Source organism: Simochromis diagramma, unplaced genomic scaffold, assembly GCF_900408965.1.
Source record: "Simochromis diagramma unplaced genomic scaffold, fSimDia1.1 OVJJ01000576.1, whole genome shotgun sequence".
NCBI classification, from domain to species: Eukaryota; Metazoa; Chordata; class Actinopteri; order Cichliformes; family Cichlidae; genus Simochromis; species Simochromis diagramma.
Window position 1 is genome coordinate 124712 of NW_024387394.1, and position 24067 is coordinate 148778.

Here is a 24067-nt window from a genome sequence, read left to right on the forward strand (position 1 = left end):
AATACATGTGAATACTCAAATGATAAAGACACCATGCAATAAACCCAACACAGGATCTCAGGGTTAGAAAATGTATTAAACAATTGCAGGAAATTCACATCCAACCCTTTTTCTTCATGAAAAAAACACATATACAAAACATACAATAAACCCCCGGGGGATAGATTTTAGTATTTTTTCCCTTAATCTGTCCAATGTTATTCTTTCCCCAGAGTGCACTCTTAGTCTATTTTTTGTTGTTGGCGCGCTTTAGTTGGAGCTCTTAATAAAACAACAATACCTCCGAGTATCCGTGATGTCTCCACCTCCTCCGATGAATAACTCGCTCGTTGTGGTAGCAACCGTCTCCACTCGCGGCAGCGAGCAACGAATCTCCGGTTCCTTAGATAGCAGCGAATCATCCACGGTTAGCGACTCTCTCCCGAGACAACCTCTCAAACTCCGTCTCTCCGCTCCGGCGGAATCTCCGTTAGCCAGGACCGTGGCGTTAGCCTAGCTCCAGCTAGCCAACGTAGCCAAACGTGCCTCGTGCTTAGCCAAGCACAAAAGATACGGGAAGCCCGGCTCAAACGCTCCGAATGATTACCGGGAAGTCCGCAGACGGGTGATATGTTGTTGCCGAACAACTTTGGTGACATAAGCAGTCCCGAAGTCCATGCTTCGTCTATGCCATTTTAGTAATCCTTCTTTTTCTCCTCTCTTCCTCCCGAGTCTCTTTCCCCCGGAAGTCATCTGCAAGTCATGACCTCTCGTGACATAGCATACACAACAAGTTACCCCTCTTTCTCTTTTAACAGACATTCACATTCCATAGAAAGTATGTTTTTAACGTAACTGATTTTTTCACACACTATTTATGCATTTTAATACAAACATTATATCACATATTTATACCACTCTTAACCTCACCATGAACAATTATTTTCTCTTTAACTTATTCTCATGAAAACAAAATAAATACCACTGATATTTATCAGAGTATTACACTCTCCCCCCACCAAGAAAAGCATGCCCCTCATGACTTTGTACCTTGAAAACATAACCATTATGGCACAACAGTGAGTAAAAACACACACTAAGCAAAGATGGGTGTTCCTATCCACTTATACAAACAAGAGACATATTTCACTGTAGTGGCGGCTACCACACTGGGATGACCTGGTTTCATCATAAGTTAACCTCAATAGGAGCCCTCTTCAACCGCCTGAGGTCTGGCCTTAATGTCAAAGTCAGGATTAGTCTCAGAGTTAAGTTCAGTGTCCTCTTCTTGCAAGAGAATGTCTTCAGGCAGTGTTTTGTCTTTGCCAGTCTCTTCGCGATTCTCGCCAGTCTCTGGTAGTTCGGTTTCGGTTGTCTCAATAGACTCAGATTCATTTACACTGTCCGTCTCAGGTTCCTCTACACATTCCTGTGTTACTCCCAGCTCAACTGTTTTTGGTTGTTCAGCTCCGTCGCTTAAGGAAATACCCAAATCCAGACTGAATGGTTCCAGAGTATTACTATCCATGTTGCACCTGAGAGGTTCAACAGTCAGATCACACCAAAGTCCAAAATCCTCATCTTCGGAGTCAGTGTACTCTTTCTCATCTTTATCACTGGGTGTGACTCCTTCCCTTTCAGAGTCTTTATCTGCCGTTCTCTGCGATAGTGTCTTTTCCTTTCCAGGCTTGTCTGTGCATTCTTTCTGTTTCCTCCGTCGCAAGACTCTCCTTGTAGGGGTGAGATCCGTAGGGGATGCAGAGTCTAGACATATCCTCTCCCCAAGAGGCAACAAGTGATTCCGATGGAGGATCTTGATTGGTCCATCACCATCTTCAGGTTTCAACCGGAACACAGGTAGGTTCGGCATCTTACTTTCCACAACATATGGTTTTGACGCCCAGCGGTCGGCCAGTTTATGCTTCCCTTGCAACCCGAGGTTTCGTAGCAAGACTCTGTCTCCCGGTAACAACTGTGCGAACCTGATTCTTTTGTCATACCGCTGCTTATTTGTTCTCGTTTTGCTTGGCAGCAACGGACTCTGCTAGTTCATAGGCAGCCTTTAACTCCTTCCTCAGGTCAGAAACGTACTTGAGGTAAGTTTTCTGTGGTGTGCCATCACTAGAAGTCTCGAAACACAAATCCACAGGTAACCTAGCTTCACGCCCAAACATAAGGAAATAAGGAGAGAAACCTGTAGCTTCATTTGGAGTGCAATTATAAGCATGAACCAAATGAACGACGTGCTGACTCCATTTTTTCTTTCTGTTCGGTTCCAGGGTCCCCAACATGTCCAACAACGTCCTATTAAACCTCTCGGGTTGAGGGTCTCCTTGAGGATGATAGGGCGTCGTTCTTGATTTTTCAACTCCAAGTGAACTCAACACTTCATGGACAAGGCGACTTTCAAAATCTCTGCCCTGATCACTGTGCATCCTCCGTGGCAGTCTGTAATGAACGAAATACTTCTCCAGCAACACCTTTGCAACCGTAGAGGCTCTCTGGTCTTTTGTTGGAAAAGCTTGAGCATAACGAGTGTAGTGATCGGTAATGACCAGAACATTTTCTGTGCTGCTCGAATCAGGCTCTATGGACAAAAAGTCCATACAAACGAGGTCGAACGGTCCCTCACTTTGCAAATGCGACAAAGGTGCAGCTCTCTTGGGTAGAGTCTTTCTTTTTATACACCTCTCACAAGACTTGCAATACTCTTCAATCTCTGACTTCATCCGAGGCCAGTAGAACCGGTTTCTTACCAAGCCGTATGTCTTGTCGAGGCCCAAATGACCCGAGTCATCGTGCAGTGATTTCAGTACAGGGACTCTATACTTTTCTGGTAGTACCAACTGAGAACAGCGGGATTTCCCTGGAGGAGTTACAATGCGATACATCACTCCTTTCTGCATCTTTAACCTGTCCCACTCTCTCAACAGCAAAGAGCAAGTTGGTTGCTTGGTCTTGTCAACTTGGTTACTATTCCCCTTACTCAGAGCTGTCCACACTTGTCCTATGCCGGGGTCTTCCCGTTGAGCGGTCGACAACTCAGCAAGACTCACAAAGGGCATATTCTTAACACTCAAAGAAGCCAGATTGCAATAAGCTTGTGGGATAGCTTGTGGAGAAGTGCCAAAAGAGTCAATGGCTCTTCCGGATCGTGGGTTTTTATGTTTCATCACCCTAGACATTTGACACAAGGCTCTCACTCCTGCTGCAGGAACGTCGTCCCACTCGGATTTGGATATCGACCCAGATTGTGGCCGGCGAGAGAGAGCGTCAGCGTCAATGTTTTGGACTCCTGCTCTGTACTTGAGACTAAAGTCATATGTAGACAGGGCAGCAAGCCAACGGTGACCCGTCGCGTCTAGCTTGGCAGACGTTAGCACATATGTCAGAGGGTTGTTGTCTGTCCTCACCTCGAACTTGGTCCCGTACAGATAGTCATGCAGTCGGTCCACCACCGCCCACTTCAGCGCCAAAAATTCCAATTTATGGGCTGGATAATTCTTCTCCGAAGGAGTCAAACTCCGACTGACGAAAGCCACAGGTCTCAATCCTTCGCCTTGATCCTGGTACAGCACTCCTCCTAGCCCCTCCCGGCTAGCGTCTACATGCAGCACATAAGGTAGCTGAGGATCGGCAAAGGCCAACACAGGAGCTTGGGTAAGTCGTCGCTTCAGCTCCTCGAAGGCTGCCTCACATTCTCCGCTCCATCGACCACCAAAGGGCTCTGCGGGGTTAAGGTACGGACCGTCCTGTCTCTCCTTTACTTTCTTCTTTGCAGTTGAAGGGTAACCAGACAACAGTTGGTTCAATGGGTGAGCTACCTTGGAGTAATCTTTCACGAAACGCCGGTAGTACCCACAGAATCCAAGAAACGACCGTAATGCAGTCACAGTGTTGGGTCTTGGCCATGCGGTTACAGCTTCAGTCTTCTTTGGATCAGTAGACACCCCGTCTTGAGATATGATGTGCCCAACATAAGTCACTGATGGCTGACAAAACTGACATTTATCCAGTGACAGCTTCAGTCCTTCGACCTTTAGACGGTCAAGCACCTTCAGCAACCGGATCTCATGCTCCTCAAGCGTGGCTCCAAACACAATGAGATCGTCGAGATAGACCAACACCTCAAGCAAGTTCATGTCTCCAACAGTTTGTTCCATTACCCGCTGAAATGTAGCGGGAGCCCCTGTCACTCCCTGTGGCATTCTTTCAAATTGGAAGAATCCAGCCGGGCAAATGAAAGCTGTCTTTTCCTTGTCGGAGTCTGCCATGGGCACTTGATAGTATCCACTCCGAAGGTCAAGCACACTGAACCACTTGCTTCCACTGAGACATGCCAAAGCATCTTCAATTCTTGGCACCGTGTATTGGTCGGGAGTGGTGCGGCGGTTTAGAGTCCGAAAATCCACACACATCCTTATTTTCCCATTCTTCTTTCTCACGACCACAATGGGTGAGGCATAAGGACTGCGTGACTCTGTAATAACACCAGCAGTTTTTAGCTGCGCTAGATGCTGTCTCAATGCCTCCACGTCAGCAGGCGGCAACCGACGAGACCTCTCCCGAAATGGTTTGTCCTCTGTGGTTTTGATAGTGTGCTGGGTGCTCTTACTGCATCCGACATCAAACTCATGCAGAGAGAAAACTTCACTCCGCTCCATCATTTCTGTCACCAACCTTTCCTTCCACTCCTTAGGAACTGGTGAGTCTCCAAAGTTGAAAGAAGAGGGGCTCAGCTTCCCAGGGAACTCGACTTCAGACTCTTCCTTCCCAGGTAGAGATGACACAACGTCGACTGGAAACAGATGAGCTATTGGTGTCCCTCTGGTCAAGGTAATTTCCCGTGCTGACACGTTTCTAACCAGAACAGTAATTCTTTTGGCCGTCACACCAGTGGAGGTCTGCAACTCTGGTCTCACCAGGAGTCCATCGGGAAACCGTGACTCATTCTCAGGGTCATCAGGTGAGTCTACAAGGATTGTCTGAGTGCTCAGCACTCCATGAAACTTTGGTGCCCCAGCCACTTGGGCGACTCCCCCAGGCCGTATGGTGACAGGTTTGGCTTGGGTGAACCACACCGTTCCCCTCTGGTTACTGTCAGCATCAGGTGGTAACACTGAGATCTCACTGAAAACTTTTCTGAAGACTGGGTGAATGTGCATGGATCTCACAAAGTTTTCTCCTCCCTTTTCCCTGCAGTGGCTAAGCAATCGCCTCACAGTGGGTGTGTTAGTGCCAACAAGCAGGGAAACTTCACCTCTCACAACTGGGTCGGGACATACCAACACAAGTGCATCAATGGTCTCACTCACACCTACATCTGCTTCCAAAAACTCCAGCCTAAGTGACAAATAGCCATCATAAGGGTACTCGGCGGAACTGAGACCCCATATCGCCAACGTGTCGATAGACGTCAATGGCAGGTGTGTCAAATATCTGTCGTAGAAGGATCTGTACAGCACGGTTACTTGAGAACCAGAATCGAGTATGGCTTTAGAGTAGATGCCTTCAATCTGTACCGACACTACAGAGCTAGGGCCCACTAAGCCTGCAGGTACAGTGTCTTTCACTTTTCCCTCTAAGGTGCTGCACTTGGTGGAACGTTTTACAACCACCGGGATGCCAGGCCGTTCCTCTACTGGACCCCGCGGTAGTTTCCCGATTTCTTTGTCAGTTTAATGAGGCGCTTGTTGACTTTGAGTAGGTTTTCTTCACCTTCACATTCTCTCTTAAAATGTCCATCCTCCCCACATCTGTAGCAAAATATTCCAGGTTTATCCTCTTGATAGCCAGACCTTTGTGGGGTAGCATTTCTTTTATACGGTGGCTTGGCAGGGACTTCTGGTTGTGAAACCTGGGTGTCTGGATGTGATGCAACCGTAGCAGCTTTAAGACTAAGCATCTCGGCTTTCATGACACTTAACTCTTTTTTCAGCTTTGCCACTTCAGGATCAACTTCTTGTTCAGGTGCCGACTTAGAAACAGGAGTTACAGACTGTGACATTACTGGGTTCTTGCTATCATTTCTGCTTTGGAGCATGTCCTCTTCCTCCCTTACTTCTTTTAGCAACTCACTGAAAGAAGGGGGTTCTCGCAGCTTGTGAGTCATACGAAGACGAAGTGCAATCATGTCTTGTTGCAGTGCTCCCCTCACAACCTGCTCCATCCGTAATCGATTCATGTCAGACAGTGCCACGCCTCCTTTTCTGAAAATACAGTGCAGCATTTTATCCAACCTCAACAAGTAAGTAGACAACTTTTCACCAACATTTTGATATGTATGTCTAAGCTTCACCAGAAGATCAGACGCGCTCTCAGTTGTTCCAAAAGCTGTCTCCAAAACTTGCATGTAGTCATATGAAGTTGCAGTGGACTGCTGCACTCTCAGGAATCTTACAATGTCAGCAGCTGGACCTTTCAGACTTTCTACTATCCGCTGTTTCTTTATGTTGTCGCTGCACTGCCACTCTTCTAGCAGATGTGTTGTCTGCTCTGCCCAGGCATCATACTCTTCCTCCCCACTGGGCGTAGGTTTCACACCAGAGAACATGCGCAGCTTACGATAGCTCTGAGAATCAACAGATGTGGTGTTACATTTATCCACTAAGGAACTGATAGCATGTATCAAAGCCGTGTTCACGTCAAGGGGTGAAGGCTGGAGTAAGCCACCAACGTCAGTAAGAGTTTTACCTTCCGCATTCAGGAATGACATTAGCTTAGATTGAAACTCATCATTTTCTGCAGGAGCAGTGAGCACATGAGTTGGCCATGGACCCGCCTCCCCAGGAAGTCCAACAACATCCGGTACGGTTTGATTTTTTAAGTCAGTTGAAGTCTTGATCAGTACCAACTGTGTCTTAGAAGCTACATCAAGACAACGGTCAACTATCTCGGATTTTCCAAATACTTTGACCTGACTCAAAGCCGATAGCAGAACTGCATCTGTGACATCGGGGTCCACATCACTCAAAACAACTGCATGTCCATAAGCTAACTGCTTCCTTTTGCACCAAGCTTCAATTTCAACGGCTTCCATTTTTCTTTTTTTTTTTTTTTCTTTTTTTTTTTAGCTCAAACAGTAAGAGATCTCACAATAAATGTAACCACACTTGACAATGAAAATAATTTCCTTAGCAATCTCAAAAAAAAATTAGTTCCCTCTCTTTGGTGAATAACGGAAAACCAGGTCAGTCATAACAAAAATTACATACAATCCCGGACGAGCCCCCAAAAATGTAACACTTTTACCACCGGCTCGTGTGACAAGACTCCCCTCTTATGCCTTCGGGAGCAGTCTTGACTCTACTTAAACATTCTGTGATAAAAGATACATCTCGAAAAATAAATATCAGTCTAGGGTTCATATGATTCTCGTGTCTACACAGACAAGCGGAGGCTAAGGAAATACACTTAACCGATTGAGGCTAATACATGTGAATACTCAAATGATAAGACACCATGCAATAAACCCAACACAGGATCTCAGGGTTAGAAAATGTATTAAACAATTGCAGGAAATTCACATCCAACCCTTTTTTCTTCATAAAACAACACATATACAAAACATACAATAAACCCCCGGGGGATAGATTTTAGTATTTTTTCCCTTAATCTGTCCAATGTTATTCTTTCCCCAGAGTGCACTCTTAGTCTATTTTTTGTTGTTGGCGCGCTTTAGTTGGAGCTCTTAATAATAACAACAATACCTCCGAGTATCCGTGATGTCTCCACCTCCTCCGATGAATAACTCGCTCGTTGTGGTAGCAACCATCTCCACTCGCGGCAGCGAGCAACGAATCTCCGGTTCCTTAGATAGCAGCGAATCATCCACGGTTAGCGACTCTCTCCCGAGACAACTCTCAAACTCCGTCTCTCCGCTCCGGCGGAATCTCCGTTAGCCAGGACCGTGGCGTTAGCCTAGCTCCAGCTAGCCAACGTAGCCAAACGTGCCTCGTGCTTAGCCAAGCACAAAAGATACGGGAAGCCCGGCTCAAACGCTCCGAATGATTACCGGGAAGTCCGCAGACGGGTGATATGTTGTTGCCGAACAACTTTGGTGACATAAGCAGTCCCGAAGTCCATGCTTCGTCTATGCCATTTTAGTAATCCTTCTTTTTCTCCTCTCTTCCTCCCGAGTCTCTTTCCCCCGGAAGTCATCTGCAAGTCATGACCTCTCGTGACATAGCATACAAAACAAGTTACACCTCTTCTCTTTTAACAGACATTCACATTCCATGAAATTATGTTTTTTAACGTAACTGATTTTTTCACACACTATTTATGCATTTTAATACAAACATTTATATCACATATTTATACCACTCTTAACCTCACCATGAACAATTATTTTCTCTTTAACTTATTCTCATGAAAACAAAATAAATACCACTGATATTTATCAGAGTATTACATATATATATATATATTAATATTATATTTAATATTTACATTGTATTGCAAAAAACCCCAAAACAAGTTAAAATGAATTAATGAATATTGACTAATTAAACCTTTGTTATTTTTCCACCAGAAATGGACGATATAATTAGAAGTGTTCTGAATGACGAAAAAAAAAGAACTGGAAAAGATACACAACTTTGTGTGCATGTGTCACAATGCCAGGAGGACCCATTCAGTGTTGTGTTAGAAAAATTGAACTCATTAACCCTTCATGGACATTATAAATGTTTAAATGTGGCCTCAGGTAAAGACAGGAAAAGAGACTATTACAAATTCAACTGCATCAGAGCTGGAAAAAAAAGTCGAAACAGCTACAGAGCAGTGGGCTGTAAGGCCTATGTTTCATTTAAAGTACTCAAATGTTGGAAAGACCACAAAGTCATCGTGCAGCGTACATATGATAAGCATGATGGGCATGATCCTTCGGACCCAAAAGACGCACATTTCAACAATATTTCCAGTGATTTGAGGAGGAAGATTGAGGAACTGCTTTCCCTTGGAACTAAGCCAGACATCATACTATCCGAATGTCATAAATGGGCCAAAGAACATGGACACAGAGATCTTCACAACAGAGAGCATTTTGTCACACCACGTGACATTGACAGTGTTAGAACCTGCATGATGAGGAAGAAGCACTTTAACTGTGGAGACAGTCAAAGTGTACATACCTTACTTAATGGAAAACATCAAGAACATGTTCTCTTCTATCAACCATACACATCTGACCAAGAACTAATGATTGTTTTGCAGACACCTGTAATGAAATCAAACATGGAGAACTATGCAAAACAGTTAGTATTTGTTGACACCACGCACTGCGTTAACCAGTATTCATTTCCCTTATTCACACTTGTTGTAAGAGATGATCATGGGCATGGAGTCCCTGTGGCCTATGCTATTGTCAGCAACGAAAGTCAGAAAACCCTGGAAATTGTTCTTGGAATAGTTTGTGAGCATTTCCCAACTTCCCCGAGGTAAATAATACATTGACAGCTATTAATTTTGAAATAATTCCTTTTCAAAAAAGTTATAACATGCCAGAATCTAATGCTATAGCTGCAGCATGGGCTGCAAAAAACTTTCCTTACCAGTTGTTAAAGTTATTCCTATAGGCTGTATGCAGTATTTTATATATCTACTTGTGAGTTGAAATGTTTAATTTGGCATTGAAGTGGTGCTTTGAGATAGCAAAAACATTTTCATACTGTTTAATCTCATTTAGTGTTTTCTTTTTTTCTGTAGAGCATTTATGGTTGACAAAGACTTTGCGGAAATAAATGCTTTGCAGAAGGTTTTTCCAGAGTCAGCAATCCTTCTATGCTGGTACCATGTCTTGCAGGTAAACCACATTGTTTTCTTTTCACGTTGTCTAAGATGCACCTGAAACACATTTTTACAACAGGGTCCTGTTGTTATGATTTGCCTCATTGTGATATTCACCTACTCAGGTTAATGAATATAAAGGGATAAAGTGTTGAGTGACTATGTCCATCCATTTAAGACCACAGTGCACTCATCTTCTGGTGGCTGCTTCCCAAAGCTCTTTTTGACATTTAAAAATATGTTTGCCTGGTTGATTTCTGTAATGCACAGGTCCTCTTGTCCAGTGAGTGACAAAGTTATTTTTGGACGTCAGCTTTCTTTTATGCTTTTTGTACAGCTGCTCCTCTGTCTCTCTCTCCAGATTAACTTTTTTTCTCTTACATTCACAGGCTGTTAATCGATGGCTTTCAAAATCAGAGTCCGGGGTCCATGGGCTTTCTAACACCCAAAAGAGAAATGAAATCATTTCTTTCTTTTGTAAGCTGAAAGCTTGCACATCTGTAAGTGTAATTTGTCTATTTCACATTTTGATTTCTTGATTACACTAAGAGCACAATAACTTTCAGTTGCTAAAAAAGTTACAGAGAGATACAAAATAGATTTTTGAAACAATTTCTAAAACTGGCTTCTTATCTTGCTTATCAAAACAAGTACTTAAGCTGTGCAGACCATCATTGTGTCACCCACTGTGCAGTAGAACTTGTGAGTGGGATTCTTTCACAGACAGATGCTGAAACCAAATATGCTTATAGGTTTAGTGTTCCTTCTTAGCCATTGTAAAGGAAGAAATAATTGCTTCTTAATACAAAAACACGACATATTATTAATAACTTAAAATTCTTAATGTTATTCAATAAAAGGAAAAGGGCTTCAATACATAATATTAAAGATTTCAATAGGTCTGTTAAATGGATTGAAATGATTCATGACCACACCAGTGTGGTCATGAAATCCTTCGAACGCCCATCTGAAAGACATTACAGGCCACCAGCTGGACCCTCTGCAGTTTGCCTACCGGGCAAACAGGTCGGTGGATGATGCAGTGAACATGGGGCTGCATTACATCCTGCAACACCTTGACCGCCCGGGAACTTATGCCAGGGTCCTGTTTGTGGACTTTAGTTCGGCTTTTAACACCATTGTGCCTGAACTTCTTTCCTCCAAACTCTCCCCAGCTCAGCGTGGCACCAGCTACCTGTCAGTGGATCACCAGCTTCCTGACAGACAGAAAGCAACAAGTGAGGCTGGGGGAGATCACCTCTGAAACCCGGTCCCTCAGTATTGGTGCCCCTCAAGGATGTGTCCTCTCACCACTACTGTTCTCCCTCTACACTAACGACTGCACCTCCAAGAACTCGGCTGTCAAACTCCTAAAGTTTGCAGATGACACCACTGTCATTGGCCTCATTCAAGATGGTGATGAGTCTGCATACCGGCAGGAAGTTGAGCGGCTGGTACTCTGGTGCAGTCAGCACAATCTGGAGCTGAACACTCTTAAGACTGTAGAGATGACAGTGGACTTCAGGAGACATCCCTCAACTCTGCTCCCCCTCACCATATCAGACAGCCCTGTGTCAACTGTGAAGACCTTCAAGTTCCTGGGTACCACCATCTCCCAGGACCTGAAGTGGGAGACCAACATCAACTCCATCCTCAAAAAGACCCAGCAGAGGATGTACTTCCTGAGACAACTGGGGAAGTACAGTCTCCCACAGGAGCTGCTGATCCAGTTCTACACTGCGGTCATTGAGTCTGTCCTGTGCTCCTCCATCACAGTCTGGTATGGAGCAGCCACTAAACAGGACAGGAACAGACTGCAGCGGACTGTACGGGCAGCAGAAAGGATCATCGGCACCCCCCTGCCCTCCATCCAGGATCTGTACCTCTCAAGAACCAGGAAACGGGCAGGGAAAATCATCGCAGACCCCTCACACCCTGGACACAGACTTTTTGATCTGCTGCCCTCTGGCAGACGGTACAGAAGCCTGCAGACCAGGACCACCCGACACAGGAACAGTTTCAGAAATCAGAAATCAGAAATCAGAAAGGGTTTATTGCCAGATGTTGAGGAGGTTTACAACATTAGGAAATTGCTGCGGTGCTTCAGTGCAACATACTGTCATAAAAATATAAAAATAAGAATAAGAATTAAAAGTGCTAAGTGGATAGATATATACATGATATATACATGAGTGCAGGTGGTGATCAGTGCCAAACATGGAAAGATGCAGTGAACACAGCGTAGGGTCATGTGTTAGTGGCGGGGACAGTCATATGGTTATTGTTCATGAGTCCAACAGCAGAGGGGAAGAAACTGTTCTTATGGCGAGAGGTTCTGGTGCGAATGGACCGGAGCCTCCTGCCTGAGGGGAGCAGGTCAAACAGACTGTGTCCAGGGTGAGAAGGGTCAGCTGAGATCCGAGCTGCACGCCGCAGTGTCCTGGAGGTGTACAGGTCCTGCAGAGATGGGAGTCTGCAGCCAATCACCTTCTCAGCAGAGCGCACAACACGCTGCAGTCTCTGTTTGTCCCTGATAGTGGCTCCAGCGTACCACACAGTGATGGAGGAGGTGAGGATGGACTCGATGATTGCAGTGTAGAACTGCATCATCGTCCGTGTTGGCAGGTTGAATTTCTTCAGCTGCCTCAGGAAGTACATCCTCTGCTGGGCTTTTTTAATGACGGAAGTGATGGTGGGCTCCCACTTCAGGTCCTGGGTGATGGTGGTACCCAGGAAGCGGAACGAGTCCACAGAGGTGATGGGGGTGTCAGTCAGGATGATGGGGGGGAGTGGAGCTGTGTGCTTCCTGAAGTCCACAGTAATCTCCACTGTCTTCTGGGCATTCAGCACCAGGTTGTTGTGGCTGCACCAGGACACCAGACGTTCAACCTCCCTCCTGTAGGCAGACTCATCCCCGTCCGAGATGAGTCCGATAACGGTGGTGTCATCTGCAAACTTGATTAGCTTGACAGACTGGTGGGTGGAGGTGCAGCAGTTGGTGTACAGGGAGAAGAGCAGAGGAGAAAGAACACAGCCCTGAGGGGAGCCGGTGCTGATGGTCCGGGAGTCCAAGACATTCTTTCCCAGCCTCACATGCTGCTTCCTGTCCGTCAGGAAGTCAGTGATCCACCGGCAGATGGGATCAGGCACATTCATCTGGGAAAGCTTGCCTCGGAGATGGTCTGGAAGGATGGTGTTGAAGGCAGAGCTGAAGTCCACAAACAGGATCCTGGCGTAGGTTCCTGGGGAGTCCAGATGCTGCAGGATGAAGTGTAGGGCCATGTTGATGGCGTCATCTACAGACCTGTTGGCTCTATATGCAAACTGCAGGGGGTCCAGGAGGGGGGTCGTGAGGGTCTTGAGATGGGAGAGAACTAGGCGCTCAAATGACTTCATGACCACAGATGTCAGAGCCACGGGTCTGTAGTCATTTAGTCCAGTGATCCTAGGTTTCTTGGGGACAGGGATTATGGTGGAGGACTTGAAGCAGGCAGGCACATGACATGCCTGCAGTGAGGAGTTGAAAATGCCAGAAAACACTGGGGCCAGCTCGTTTGCACAGTGTCTGAGGGTGGCAGGAGACACACCGTCTGGGCCGGGAGCTTTCCGAGCATTCAGGTTCTTAAACTGCTTCCTCACATCTGCTTCATGAATATGAAGAGTTGTGGTGGGAGGAGGTGGTGTGAAATCCTCTTTTGTGTGGGGTGAGGAGGGGGGTGTTGCAGGTGAAGTGATTGAAGGTGGTGATGGCTCTATGGAGGGGGGAGAGGTGGGGGAATGAGTGTCCAAAGTGTCTCTATTGTTGGGGCCGTTGGAGGTGTGAAGGCTGCCTGATGGCTCGTCAAAACGGCAGTAGAAGTCGTTGAGGGTGTTGGCCAAGAGCAAGTCGTCAGTGGAGTGGGGGGTTTTAGGCTTGTAGTTGGTGATATTCCTAAAACCTTTCCACACAGAGGCCGAGTCATTCTCTGAGATCTGCTGCTGCATCTTCTCAGAGTGCTGATGTTTAGCAATGTCCACTTCTTTAGTGAACCTGTACTTGGCCTCTCTGTAGCAGTCCCTGTCTCCGCTTCTGAACGCCTTTCTCTTTTCCAGCCACAGCTTTTTGAGTTTAGGAGTAAACCAGGGTTTGTCATTGTTATAACTCACCCTGGTGCGTGATGGCACAATGCTGTCCTCACAGAAGTGGATATAGGAGGTGACAGTGTCCGTAAACTCGTCCAAGCTGTTAGAAGCAGCCTTCATTGTGTCCCAGTCTGTAGACTCCAAACACGTGCGAAGCTCCTCCACAGCCTCGTTGCTCCACAGTTTTTTAGTCCTCACGACAGGTTTGGAGAGCTTCAGCCTCTGTCTGTACGCGGGGATTAGGTGGATCATGACGTGATCAGAGAGTCCGAGTGAAGCACGCGGCACTGCACGATAGGCCCCGCTGATCGTGCTGTAACAGTGGTCTAATGTCCTCTCCTCTCTGGTCGGGCATTTAATATACTGCTTGTATTTGGGAAGCTCATGGCTCAGATTGGCTTTGTTAAAGTCCCCAAGAGCAATGATGAGAGAGTCCGGGAATGTCCGCTCCATGTGCAGTATCTGCTCCGCGAGTGCGCACTGAGCTGCCTGCGCATCTGCGTCTGGCGGGATGTAAACAGCGGCCAGGATGAATGAAGCAAACTCCCGCGGAGAATAAAACGGTTTGCAGTGAATGAAAAGGTATTCCAGAGAGGAAGAGCAGTGCTGAACAATCACTGTTACATCTGTGCACCAGCCACTATTAATGTAGAAGCAGACACCTCCACCTTTGGTCTTACCAGAGAGAGAGGCCTGCCGGTCAGCGCGCAGCAGATGAAAGCCCTCCAGCTTGAGCGCGCTGTCCGGGATGTCCTCACAGAGCCACGTCTCCGTAAAACATAACACACAGGAGGAGGCAAAGTCTCTGTTCATGCTTCTCATCAGGGCCAGTTCGTCTGTCTTATTCCTGAGTGATCGTACATTAGAAAGGAAGATCCCAGGAAGAGCGGTTCGCAGTCCGCGTCTCCTCAAACGCACGAGTGCGCCGGCTCGCTTCCCTCTCTTTCGGCGTCTCGCTTTCCTGATCAGAGTCTGCAGTAAATCTGCCGCAGATGCGACAAATATTGGAAATAGATCCACAGGCGTTGTAGTCCTGTAGTTAAGGAGCTCTTCTCTGGTGTACGAATATCCAGAGGAGTGCCCAGACACAGAAGAAATGCACAAAAACAAAACAAAAGTAACGCACTGAAGCACCAGGGCGACCATCCGCGGCGCCATCTTGGTTGAGAATTTCTTTCCCCTCGCCATCTCCCTTCTTAACAGTTGACCTGTCACACTGCTCCCACTGCCAGACTGCAACTGCACTTATGTACATTTTGTAGTATTCATTCCACCTCATTCATTTCTGTATTTTAAGTTAGATTCGTTATTTATAGTTGGTTTACACAGCTTTGTGTATGTATGTGTAATGTGTATATATAGACACGTGTGTGTGTGTGTGTGGTGTGTGTGTGTGTGTTTTACATTGCTGTGCTTGAGAGCCACCATCTACCGGAACCAAATTCCCTGTATGTGTCTGCACATATACTTGGCCAATAAACATGATTCTGATTCTGATTCTGATTCTGATATATTCTGTTGAATCCAATTCTCTTAGGAGGACGACTTTAAAGCCACATCAGCAGAGTTCTGCCAGACATTTAAGCAATACCCTTTGGTGTGCCAGTATTTTCAGAAGCACTGGGAAGGCATTGGCCACATGTGGTGTGACTACGGCCGTCGCTTCAGTCACGCTCGTTCTGAAACAAACAATGTGATTGAAAGGTATGATTTATTATTTTGACCTCATTCAATTGTATTGCTGAAAAAAAGATATTATGCATTAATCCAAGAGGCTAAACTGAGTAGGTTCTTCATGTCATTGCCAGAACAGGTTTTAGGCAAATCCTTTAAATTCTAGCAGCGTTTTTTTTGTTATCACAACAAAAAACAGAGTAGGTGGATTTGCCTAAATCAGCTAAACCGGCACAGGGCATTCCTTTATAAAAGACGTGTGCAATAGGTATTCCAATTTTTTAAAAAAATAATACAGTCTTGATTTAAACTTTAAATTCCTTCAATTACAGTTACTAATCATTTCAAATAACTGTTTTTCAGATTTTTCCACCGCCTGAAATACCAGTTTTTATCTGGCTACAAGAATAGGCGTCTGGATGATCTGATTGAAGTGCTCCTAGGGAAGGCCGACGACTACTTCTCAGTCATAAAAACCCTGCAAGATGTGGGCCGCATGAAAAACAGGTTTGCTGACACCTTGTCTCAAGTTTCAGACTCTGCTTCAAGACTGATGGAAAGTGGTTGGGCTCTTAAAATTACAGTCAAGAACAGCCATGGAGTTAATGCATATCAAGTCCCATCTGAGTCAAGAGAAGACATAGTGTATGATGTCTGCCCTGTTGAGTCCTACTGCAACCGTACGGCTTACGAGGACTTCTTTGCAAGCATCTAGTGTTACTTGCAAAATTAGCAGAGGTTGACAATGACATCTATCCAAACATGGAAACAGACATTTCTACCTTGGCAAGAATTGCAGTGAAAGAAAGGCATTACTTTGTACACTGTGAGGACTTGAAAGTGATAAAAATGCCAAGTTTGTTTGGAAATCTGTGTTTTTTTGCATCGGCTGAAACACTTCAGTGCACTTGTTGTACATTCTCTCACTATAACACGTGCTTGCCTGAAGGTGGCTTGTAGCCATTTTAAACAAATGAAAAACTCTCTGAAAAGTCCTCTATCAACTTTGAATGACACTCCTGTAGTTGAAAGCACAGACAAAAAATGCACAGAAGATGCGGTTGGAAAACTAAATGCTGTTTTAGACACAGTTAAACAGTGGGCATTCATTCCAGAGGGCATTACTGCAATGATAGATGAACTGCATACAAATGTCTTAAAAACAAAACAAGAAGTAGGCAAAAGTATATGCCAGTACGAAATAAAGACGACAGATAATGCACGCAAAATTAGGCCATTGCATTCTAGCGAGAAACGTTCGGCCAGCATCGACATTCCAACAGTCTGTGAAAATGAATGTGAACAGTCGATAACCACTGAAAGAGAGACATCCTCTGGAGAAAATGAAAACCTTTTGGAATACAAAACAAAAAAGAGAAGAGTTAAAGCTAAGTATATGCACAAGTAGAATTTTTTGTAGACATTTCAAAGGGACTGCATCCATTACTTCTGTTTATTGAAACCTAAAGCTGAATAGCTGTCTTAACTTTCTGCCAAGGAACAGATGAAAAGAAATTGTTTGCTCTCTCAAGCAGTTGTTATTTATGTGTGTTATTCATTACTTTGGCTTGGTTGCTGTTTTTGATACAAATTCATCTGTGCCCATTATAATATTTTCATATGTTACTATTTTTATATTGCTATGTATTATAAATAAAGGATTACTTATTACTATTAAAGGTCTGCATTTGTAATTGTTGTTATTATTTATAAAATATGCGCTCTTAAGTTTTTTGCTCCATAAAACAGTACCTGTCACTTTTTGGACATAGAGTATCAGCTGTTGAGGACCCCTGGCTCATACAAAATAGAAGTAAAACGTTTCAACATCCATCCTTTTTATGATTAAATGCAAAGTGTAATAATAGAGTTATCGGGGTGTGATTTTGTTAATAGTTAGTCTTAAGTGTAAGTTTAATAGTAATGATGAGTAAGAAAATATAGCCAGAGTAATGGAATGAGACTAATACCTGACCTCACACTGAGATTTGGTATGAAGTGGCATGTTTGTGCTAATGCTGACACTGGGGCTCAGAGTTCCTCTGTGTGTATATATTTGTGAACGTTAACTTGGCTAATGTCCAAGGGTTTGACTGCTTTCCTGTTGGATTGTATCACACAGAACGGGGATAAGAGCACCAGTGGCCGTGCACACCCTCATCTCTCTCCTTCACCCAATCATTAGTGTTGGAAACCAGCATTAGCTCAGAGTAGATTAGACTTCAGTATAGTGCAAGTGATTTGATTTTATGATTATTTGATTCAGTTTTTTCTGTGTTCAAGCTCAATTACTTTAATAAAATATGTTGAATTCAAACAAATAAATAAATAAACAAATAAACTGTGGACATTACCCTTTTAAACCTTTCTGAAACAAGACAGGTAAAAACCAGTGTATAAAAGTTTACATAGGTATAAATAGCTCTAACACTTTACTCCAGCCTGGCGTCCACATATGTGGACATCACATTTTGGGTTATTTAGACCAAAATACTAAATCTTGATCAACAAGTGCCTGATATACAGTTACAAGGACATTATACTGCAACTGTTCTATCGAAATTTCAAATGAATGTCCTCATATGTGGCTCTCATTTTTCTCAGAAACAAAGATTAGGTAAAAAAAAAAAAAAAAAATCTGGTAATTCTTTCTTTTTACATTCATCAGGTTCCAATCGGCCCAAATATCAAAGAGAAATTAAAAATGCATGCCATGGAAGATTTTGGGTCTCAGGGGGTTAAAATGACCAGATCCCTGGGGCCTGTTTTCCAGGCCACTAAATTAAACCCAGTCAATTACCAATTGCACAGAATAAAAACCTACGAGGTCCACTAATAGTCCAAAAGTCCAAATCTTTAATAGAAAAGCCAGGCAGAACTCAAACAAACAATAATCCAAACGAGGAGCATATATACACACTGGAAAGTAAATAATTATAAGTTATTAAATCAGACTAATTAAATACAGTAAAACTAATAAGGGAAGACGAACACAGGGGAAATAAAAATGACAACAGTGTAAACATACCAAAACTCAAAATAAAACAGGAAAGCTACTACAAACCGAGTGTGACACAATTACATTCATATTGAAACATATGTGATAATTTTCTTTCTTTGTAGCATTTTTAAGATGTGTGTTAGAACAGTCATTATGCTGTTTGGATTAGGAACCAATCATTTTTGCCAAATAGTTAACACAAACTTAGAACAACAATGAACAATTTTCAAGATTCTGATTTACAGAACAAACAAAAGTCACAAAAGGTTTCATTATTTAAGAGACAAGATCAAGTTTTTCACACAGGAACGAAATGACAGAATCCAGTGCAGCGGGGCCAAAGGTGTGTGTCAGCAAACTGAAGGTTGAGGAATCAGTCAGCTCCTGTTTAAGGTTGTGTTGGATTTTGCGAAGAGTCTGTCTGTTATTAGAAAGTAAGATTAACGATATTACACCAATAACCCAAATACGGGGAAATGACAAATAATACAAAAAAAGATACGACTTTCATATTATTCTACTAACTTACTTTGTCATATCAGCACTTGAATGGTCGATGCCTTTACAGACCATGTCTGTTGTGACATCGCAGGCCAATCTTCCGGCAAACCCGAGGGCTAGCTCCCCAGCCTCCTCTTCACTCAGAACACTAAACACCGTTACTTTAGTTTTGGCCTTCTTAGGCCTGTCAAGAATCATTGCGGGCAGTTTGGCTTTACGGCCCTAAAAAAGAAAAAGTGCAAACAGCAAAAGAGCAGAGAGAGACACACACACACGCACAAAGTTAAATGCTTTTGTTTACATGGTGTAATTGTGTATATGTTGCAGCAAATGCACAATTTCCAGCCACATTGTCACTTCATTGATACGAGTAACCCGGATTTATTTCAGGTGACATCAAAATCACGAAATGTATACCTACCCCAATCAAACCTCTGAAAACATGAACTGACATGTTCTCTGCGTTGATTCTGCGCTTGATCTCGTCTTCTGTTATTGTGTAGGTTTTCTTTTTTGAGCTTGGTACAGATAAGCGACCGTGCACTCTGTAAACTGTATTAGTTCCTTCTGAATCAGTTTGGAATTCTGTATCTGCATCGATCCTGTCAACATCATCAGCAGCAGCATTATCTGTACTCAGACTTGTGCCGTATACTTCTGTTTCGTTGTCTTCAGTCTGTGTACCTTCATCTCTGACTGTCAGTCTTCCTATCTCACTGTTACTTGTCGATTTGCTGCAGATGTCCTCTCCCTTAGGAACTTTTCCTTTGTCATTCGCTGCCTGATGCTTTCCCTGATGACATTCTTCACTGGCTACTTCTATTGCTCCTCCTGTATAGCCACCTACTATGCTGCACAACTCCTTTCCCTCTGCTGTGCTGCACTGTGCTGTTACATAAAGAAGAATGATATAAACAGCACTATATCAATTTAATTGTGAAGAGAAATCCCCACAATACGACACAGTTATGTCTAAAATAGTTTTGTGTAAAAACTGGATCTTGAAACGTCCACTTTAATTACACAGTCCGGGTGTGCAAAGGCAAAATTACGAAATTTTTTTCACTTTAAACATTTTTGGACATTGTTTAGTTATATTGTGACTTACTCTCACAGAAGATACAGATGCCACAAACAGACTTTGAACAACGCATGTGCTTGTATGCACCACATTTCTGGCACTGCACCTGTGAATTAAAAAAAATACAAACAAACAAACAAACAAAAAACAAATGAACAAAGTCCATTATATAAACAATCTATATGGCTAAGGACATGTCATAGCGTACCCGGTCTTTGGCTGCAATCACGAACCAGCACTGACTGCACTTCCTAGTTCGATCTGCAAAATATAATTTGTTTAAGTACAAGTTACATTTTCCAATGTTAGAGAAAAAGAAGGCGGCTAATTTTATCTTTACCTATTGAGGAAAATAAGTAGTGGCAAAGTCGGGACCTGAGCTTTGGGATTTCAGTGTTGTACTCCTCCACGTGTGTTTTACCGTCAATGAGAGATTGGGCAAACTAATAATTGACAAAGAAGAAAAAAAAAAGAAGAAAAAAAATTTGATTAACAAAGAAATGTTTTTTGTTTTTTTTTAAAAAGCAACCAAAGCAAAGCATTACTGCTGAAATGGTTCAATCTACAAAAAACATTGAGATTTTACCATCCTGCCTCTAAGGCTTTAAAAACTGAATAGGCAAAAATGTAAACATTACTTATATAGGTTAAAGCTATAGTTTTCAGTACCATGACGACATGCACTCCACATGAGTTCCCATCCTGTTGATGTGGGTGGCTCACATGTGACAAAGTCCACTCTCCAGTGCAGCCTCTTGCTGAAGCAAATGAGCTGAGAGATCGCAGTTATTATAAATAAATAAAAAGCATATAGAGAAATCAATAACCACGTTCAGTAATGATTTCAATTAAATTAAATATGTTATGTTAAATATGTTAATTAATTACCTCCAGTTTTTCAACACTGCACTTTTTCTGACCTCCGACTCGCCAAATGAATTCATATAGACTATGGTCCTCTTGGGTATGTCACAAAACTGTTTTGTAAAAAGATGGATATGGTAGGCTTGGGCCTTGAGCTTTCCTAATGAGGGACACTGAAAAGTATCATGCACTAGAGAGAGTGCAAAATCTGTGCAACTTACAAACAAGGTCCAGTGGCTGCCGTTTTCCAGACAGGCTCCAATCAGTTTCTCATACATCTGAAAGATGTTTTTCTGGAAATAAAAAGAATGTGACAAGTATGTTTTTCTGTCAAGAATGACACTGCAAAACTGTGAAAGCTTGTCAGGTGAGACTTGTAATTAATTCTGCAGATACACAAACATATAGAAAGTGTCATTTTTTGTTTACATTAATTAAGTTCTATAGTGTGTACGAAACAAATCAAGACCACAGACTCAACACGCACCACTCAATTTTTGGTGTTCTTTATCAGTTGGCCAAGACAGAAATGTTTTAAACTGTGTACATTGCTTTTGAGCAAGTCTTTACACAGAAAAGGTTTCAGAAAGGTATTTTTCAGGTTCTTCTGACAAGCCTTCAATTTTGGAAAATGCTGTTTGTTTATAGTGGCAACTTATAAACCCTTTGTGATAAGAACAGTTACCACAGTCCAAGACATACCTTCAAAAAATATGCACTTTGTGCTCTTGTGGACCCATCCAAAATTTTTCCAGTGATTTGGCTTGGTATTGGATAAATGTGAGGGAAATTCTATAAAAATAACATAAATACACCTATGTTTTCAAATACATTACATAAAAACGTAAACATGCTATGTCATTATGATCAAACCAGCTTTTCAACATACCTCACACTGCAAATAGATTAGGCCATCTATTACCTTATAAAACAAATAAATAAATACATATAAATAAAAACAGAACTAAGGAATACGATTTATTAAGTAAATTGTACAATAAAGTGTATTTAAAGCAGAATTTAACATTAGTTTTATGACAACATAAAAGGATTTTTATGTCAAGAGGTACCTCATCTGAAATGTTTGTCTGGTCAAACAGGGATTTCAAACTTGAAATACCAATAGAGTTTGGTCCAGCTACTCCCACAAGGTAATCTGTGAGAAAGCATATGCTGTAGTCAACAGATATCATTTTCTTTTTGCATGCTGCAACCATCATCCATTTCAGTCTTCTAGGAGCTTTGTCTGGTTGTAGTTCTTTTTTCTCCTCCTCTCCCCTCATCTATTAATTAAATTGTTTTCTGACCTTCCTAACTGTTTCCGACCTGTCTTCCCAATGTGATGTTTAAGCAATATATGTATGGTCAGAAGGGGGTGAAATTTTCATTGCAGTTGTACGTGTAACATTGCATGTGATAATAAAAGGCTTGATTGGTTGATTATTCAACATGAGTTGACATTTACCTGACATTGTGAAGGAGTCACAGTTTCTGTAAGGATGTAAGAACATAACATGTGGATTTGTTACACTTCTTTTTCACAAGTTAATAACAATCAATCATTTTCATTCCATTATTAACAAGCTATCACACGATGTTCCAGGGACAACATCTACACGATGTCCCAGGGACAACATCTACACGAGGTCCCAGGGACAACATTTACACGATGTCCCAGGGACAACATCTACACGATGTCCCTGGGACAACATTTACACGATGTCCCAGGACAAATTTGTAAATTTCTGGATTACTGTTAATCTCCATGGAATCAAGAACTCATGTCCAGTTTCACAGCTATGGACCAGTTAATTATGTTTCCAGGTGATAGTTTGATTCATAGATTCAGCACACAACCATTAGTCTAGGCCTTTTAGTTCAAATTCTCTTCACTTATGTTTGTAAAATGATCAGGGAAGCTACTGCAATTTTGCCTGACCCAACCCCCGGGCCACGAAACACCCAAAAAGTTGGGGAACACTGGTCAAGAGAACACTGGTTAGCTAATGCTGTCGTCAAGTAGCCTATCACTAGCAAACAAACAGCAAGCCAAGTGAGGAACATATGTATAATGCTTACCGTTTATTAAAGAAAAGTATCCTAAATTGACTTCAAATTCGGCGGACAGGCGAATTGACTTCAAATTCGGCAGACAGGCGGCGGTTTCTCGCTTCTTCACTTGTATTTCGAAATACTCGAAGGTGGGTATTTCGAAGTCGCAAAGGAATGACGTCACAAGAAGGTGATTGGTCACTTGCAATGTTGAACCTGGAACAACATTAATTATGATGATGTGGGAACAACGCCAACACGAGGATATCAGATCGTCCATGCATGACAGGTAGACGCACGAACCAGGGAGACTGAGTACAGGGAGATGACATAAACAACTAAGAAACAAAGGGCTAAACAGCACCCTAGAAATTAACTAGACGAACTAAGCTAAAGCATAAATGAATACAAAAGATACATAAAACTCAACACTGGGTCACACGACCCAGGACCATGACACAGACAGACAGCATTTTAAGGAGAACATGCGGCTAGTCCCACATTGTTTTGGCAAAGTTGCACACCGATTCAATATTGATTTTAGTGACCTCCGATTGGCGTAACCGGGTGTCATTACTGCCGACGTGAATTATGATTTTACTGAATTTACGTTTACCCTTAGCCAGCAGTTTTAAATTTCCTTCAATGTCGCCTGCTCCTGGAAGACAATTGACTATGGTTGCCGGTGTCTCTAGCTTCACATGTCTGAGAACAGAATCACCAATTACCAGAGTTTGACCCCCGGCGGGTGTGTCGCAGAGTGGGGAAAAACGGTTACACACATGAACGGGTTGGTGGTGTACCCGGGGCTTCTGTTTAGGACTATGTTTCCTCCTCACCGTCACCCAGCCGCCCTCTTTCCCCAGCTGCTTGGGGTCTGCAGGGGAACAGCTAGTGGGGCCTACGCTATCTTCGGCTGCACCAGCTACAGGGGCCTGGCTAGCTATGGGTGAATGAAGGGTGCGAAGCCGAGTCTCCAATTCAGTAATCCTGGCCTCCAGAGC

The 24067-nt window shown here is 43.2% G+C and overlaps 2 protein-coding genes across 6 annotated transcripts; one reads left to right on the forward strand and one right to left on the reverse strand.

Moving 5' to 3' along the window:
• The first annotated feature begins 8398 nt into the window (after positions 1–8398).
• On the forward strand, positions 8399–16932 carry LOC120720309. Of its 2 annotated transcripts, none has more exons than XR_005692879.1 (4): positions 8399–9784; positions 10158–10268; positions 15428–15594; positions 15928–16932. XR_005692879.1 is itself a non-coding variant. In XM_040009930.1 (4 exons), the coding sequence occupies exons 1-4, from the start codon at positions 9695–9697 to the stop codon at positions 16277–16279; spliced, it is 720 nt and encodes a 239-aa protein (XP_039865864.1). In that variant the 5' UTR covers positions 8419–9694; the 3' UTR covers positions 16280–16932. The 2 variants fall into 2 exon arrangements, 1 of the variants encoding a protein (XP_039865864.1); XM_040009930.1 differs by having other exon boundaries at positions 8419–9784.
• A 1281-nt stretch (positions 16933–18213) lies between these two features.
• LOC120720308 lies at positions 18214–23553 on the reverse strand. 4 transcript variants are annotated; one of them, XM_040009926.1, is made up of 12 exons: positions 23091–23553; positions 22477–22502; positions 22082–22167; positions 21901–21933; positions 21036–21803; positions 20817–20919; positions 20488–20590; positions 20356–20408; positions 20175–20253; positions 19488–19954; positions 19095–19288; positions 18214–18986 (listed from the first exon to the last, which is right to left on the reverse strand). In XM_040009926.1, exons 5-12 carry the CDS (start codon positions 21287–21289, stop codon positions 18842–18844), a joined length of 1398 nt encoding a protein of 465 aa, XP_039865860.1. In that variant the 5' UTR covers positions 21290–21803; positions 21901–21933; positions 22082–22167; positions 22477–22502; positions 23091–23553; the 3' UTR covers positions 18214–18841. The 4 variants fall into 4 exon arrangements, with proteins under 4 accessions (XP_039865860.1, XP_039865861.1, XP_039865862.1 ...); XM_040009927.1 differs by having other exon boundaries at positions 22082–22502; XM_040009928.1 differs by having other exon boundaries at positions 22477–23553.
• Positions 23554–24067: the final 514 nt, after the last annotated feature.

What these genes read in the sequence shown, in the direction of transcription:
- LOC120720309 (XM_040009930.1), top strand. Translation starts at nt 9,695, where the DNA reads ATGGTTGACAAAGACTTTGCGGAAATAAATGCTTTGCAGAAGGTTTTT. An exon ending in AGCTGAAAGCTTGCACATCT is followed by an intron (nt 10,269 to 15,427) that starts GTAAGTGTAATT and finishes CAATTCTCTTAG; the next exon opens with GAGGACGACTTTAAAGCCAC. An exon ending in ACAAACAATGTGATTGAAAG is followed by an intron (nt 15,595 to 15,927) that starts GTATGATTTATT and finishes ACTGTTTTTCAG; the next exon opens with ATTTTTCCACCGCCTGAAAT.
- LOC120720308 (XM_040009926.1), bottom strand. Translation starts at nt 21,289, where the DNA reads ATGTATGAGAAACTGATTGGAGCCTGTCTGGAAAACGGCAGCCACTGG. An exon ending in GCAGTGTTGAAAAACTGGAG is followed by an intron (nt 20,920 to 21,035) that starts GTAATTAATTAA and finishes GCGATCTCTCAG; the next exon opens with CTCATTTGCTTCAGCAAGAG. An exon ending in TCAAGTGCTGATATGACAAA is followed by an intron (nt 18,987 to 19,094) that starts GTAAGTTAGTAG and finishes TTCTAATAACAG; the next exon opens with ACAGACTCTTCGCAAAATCC.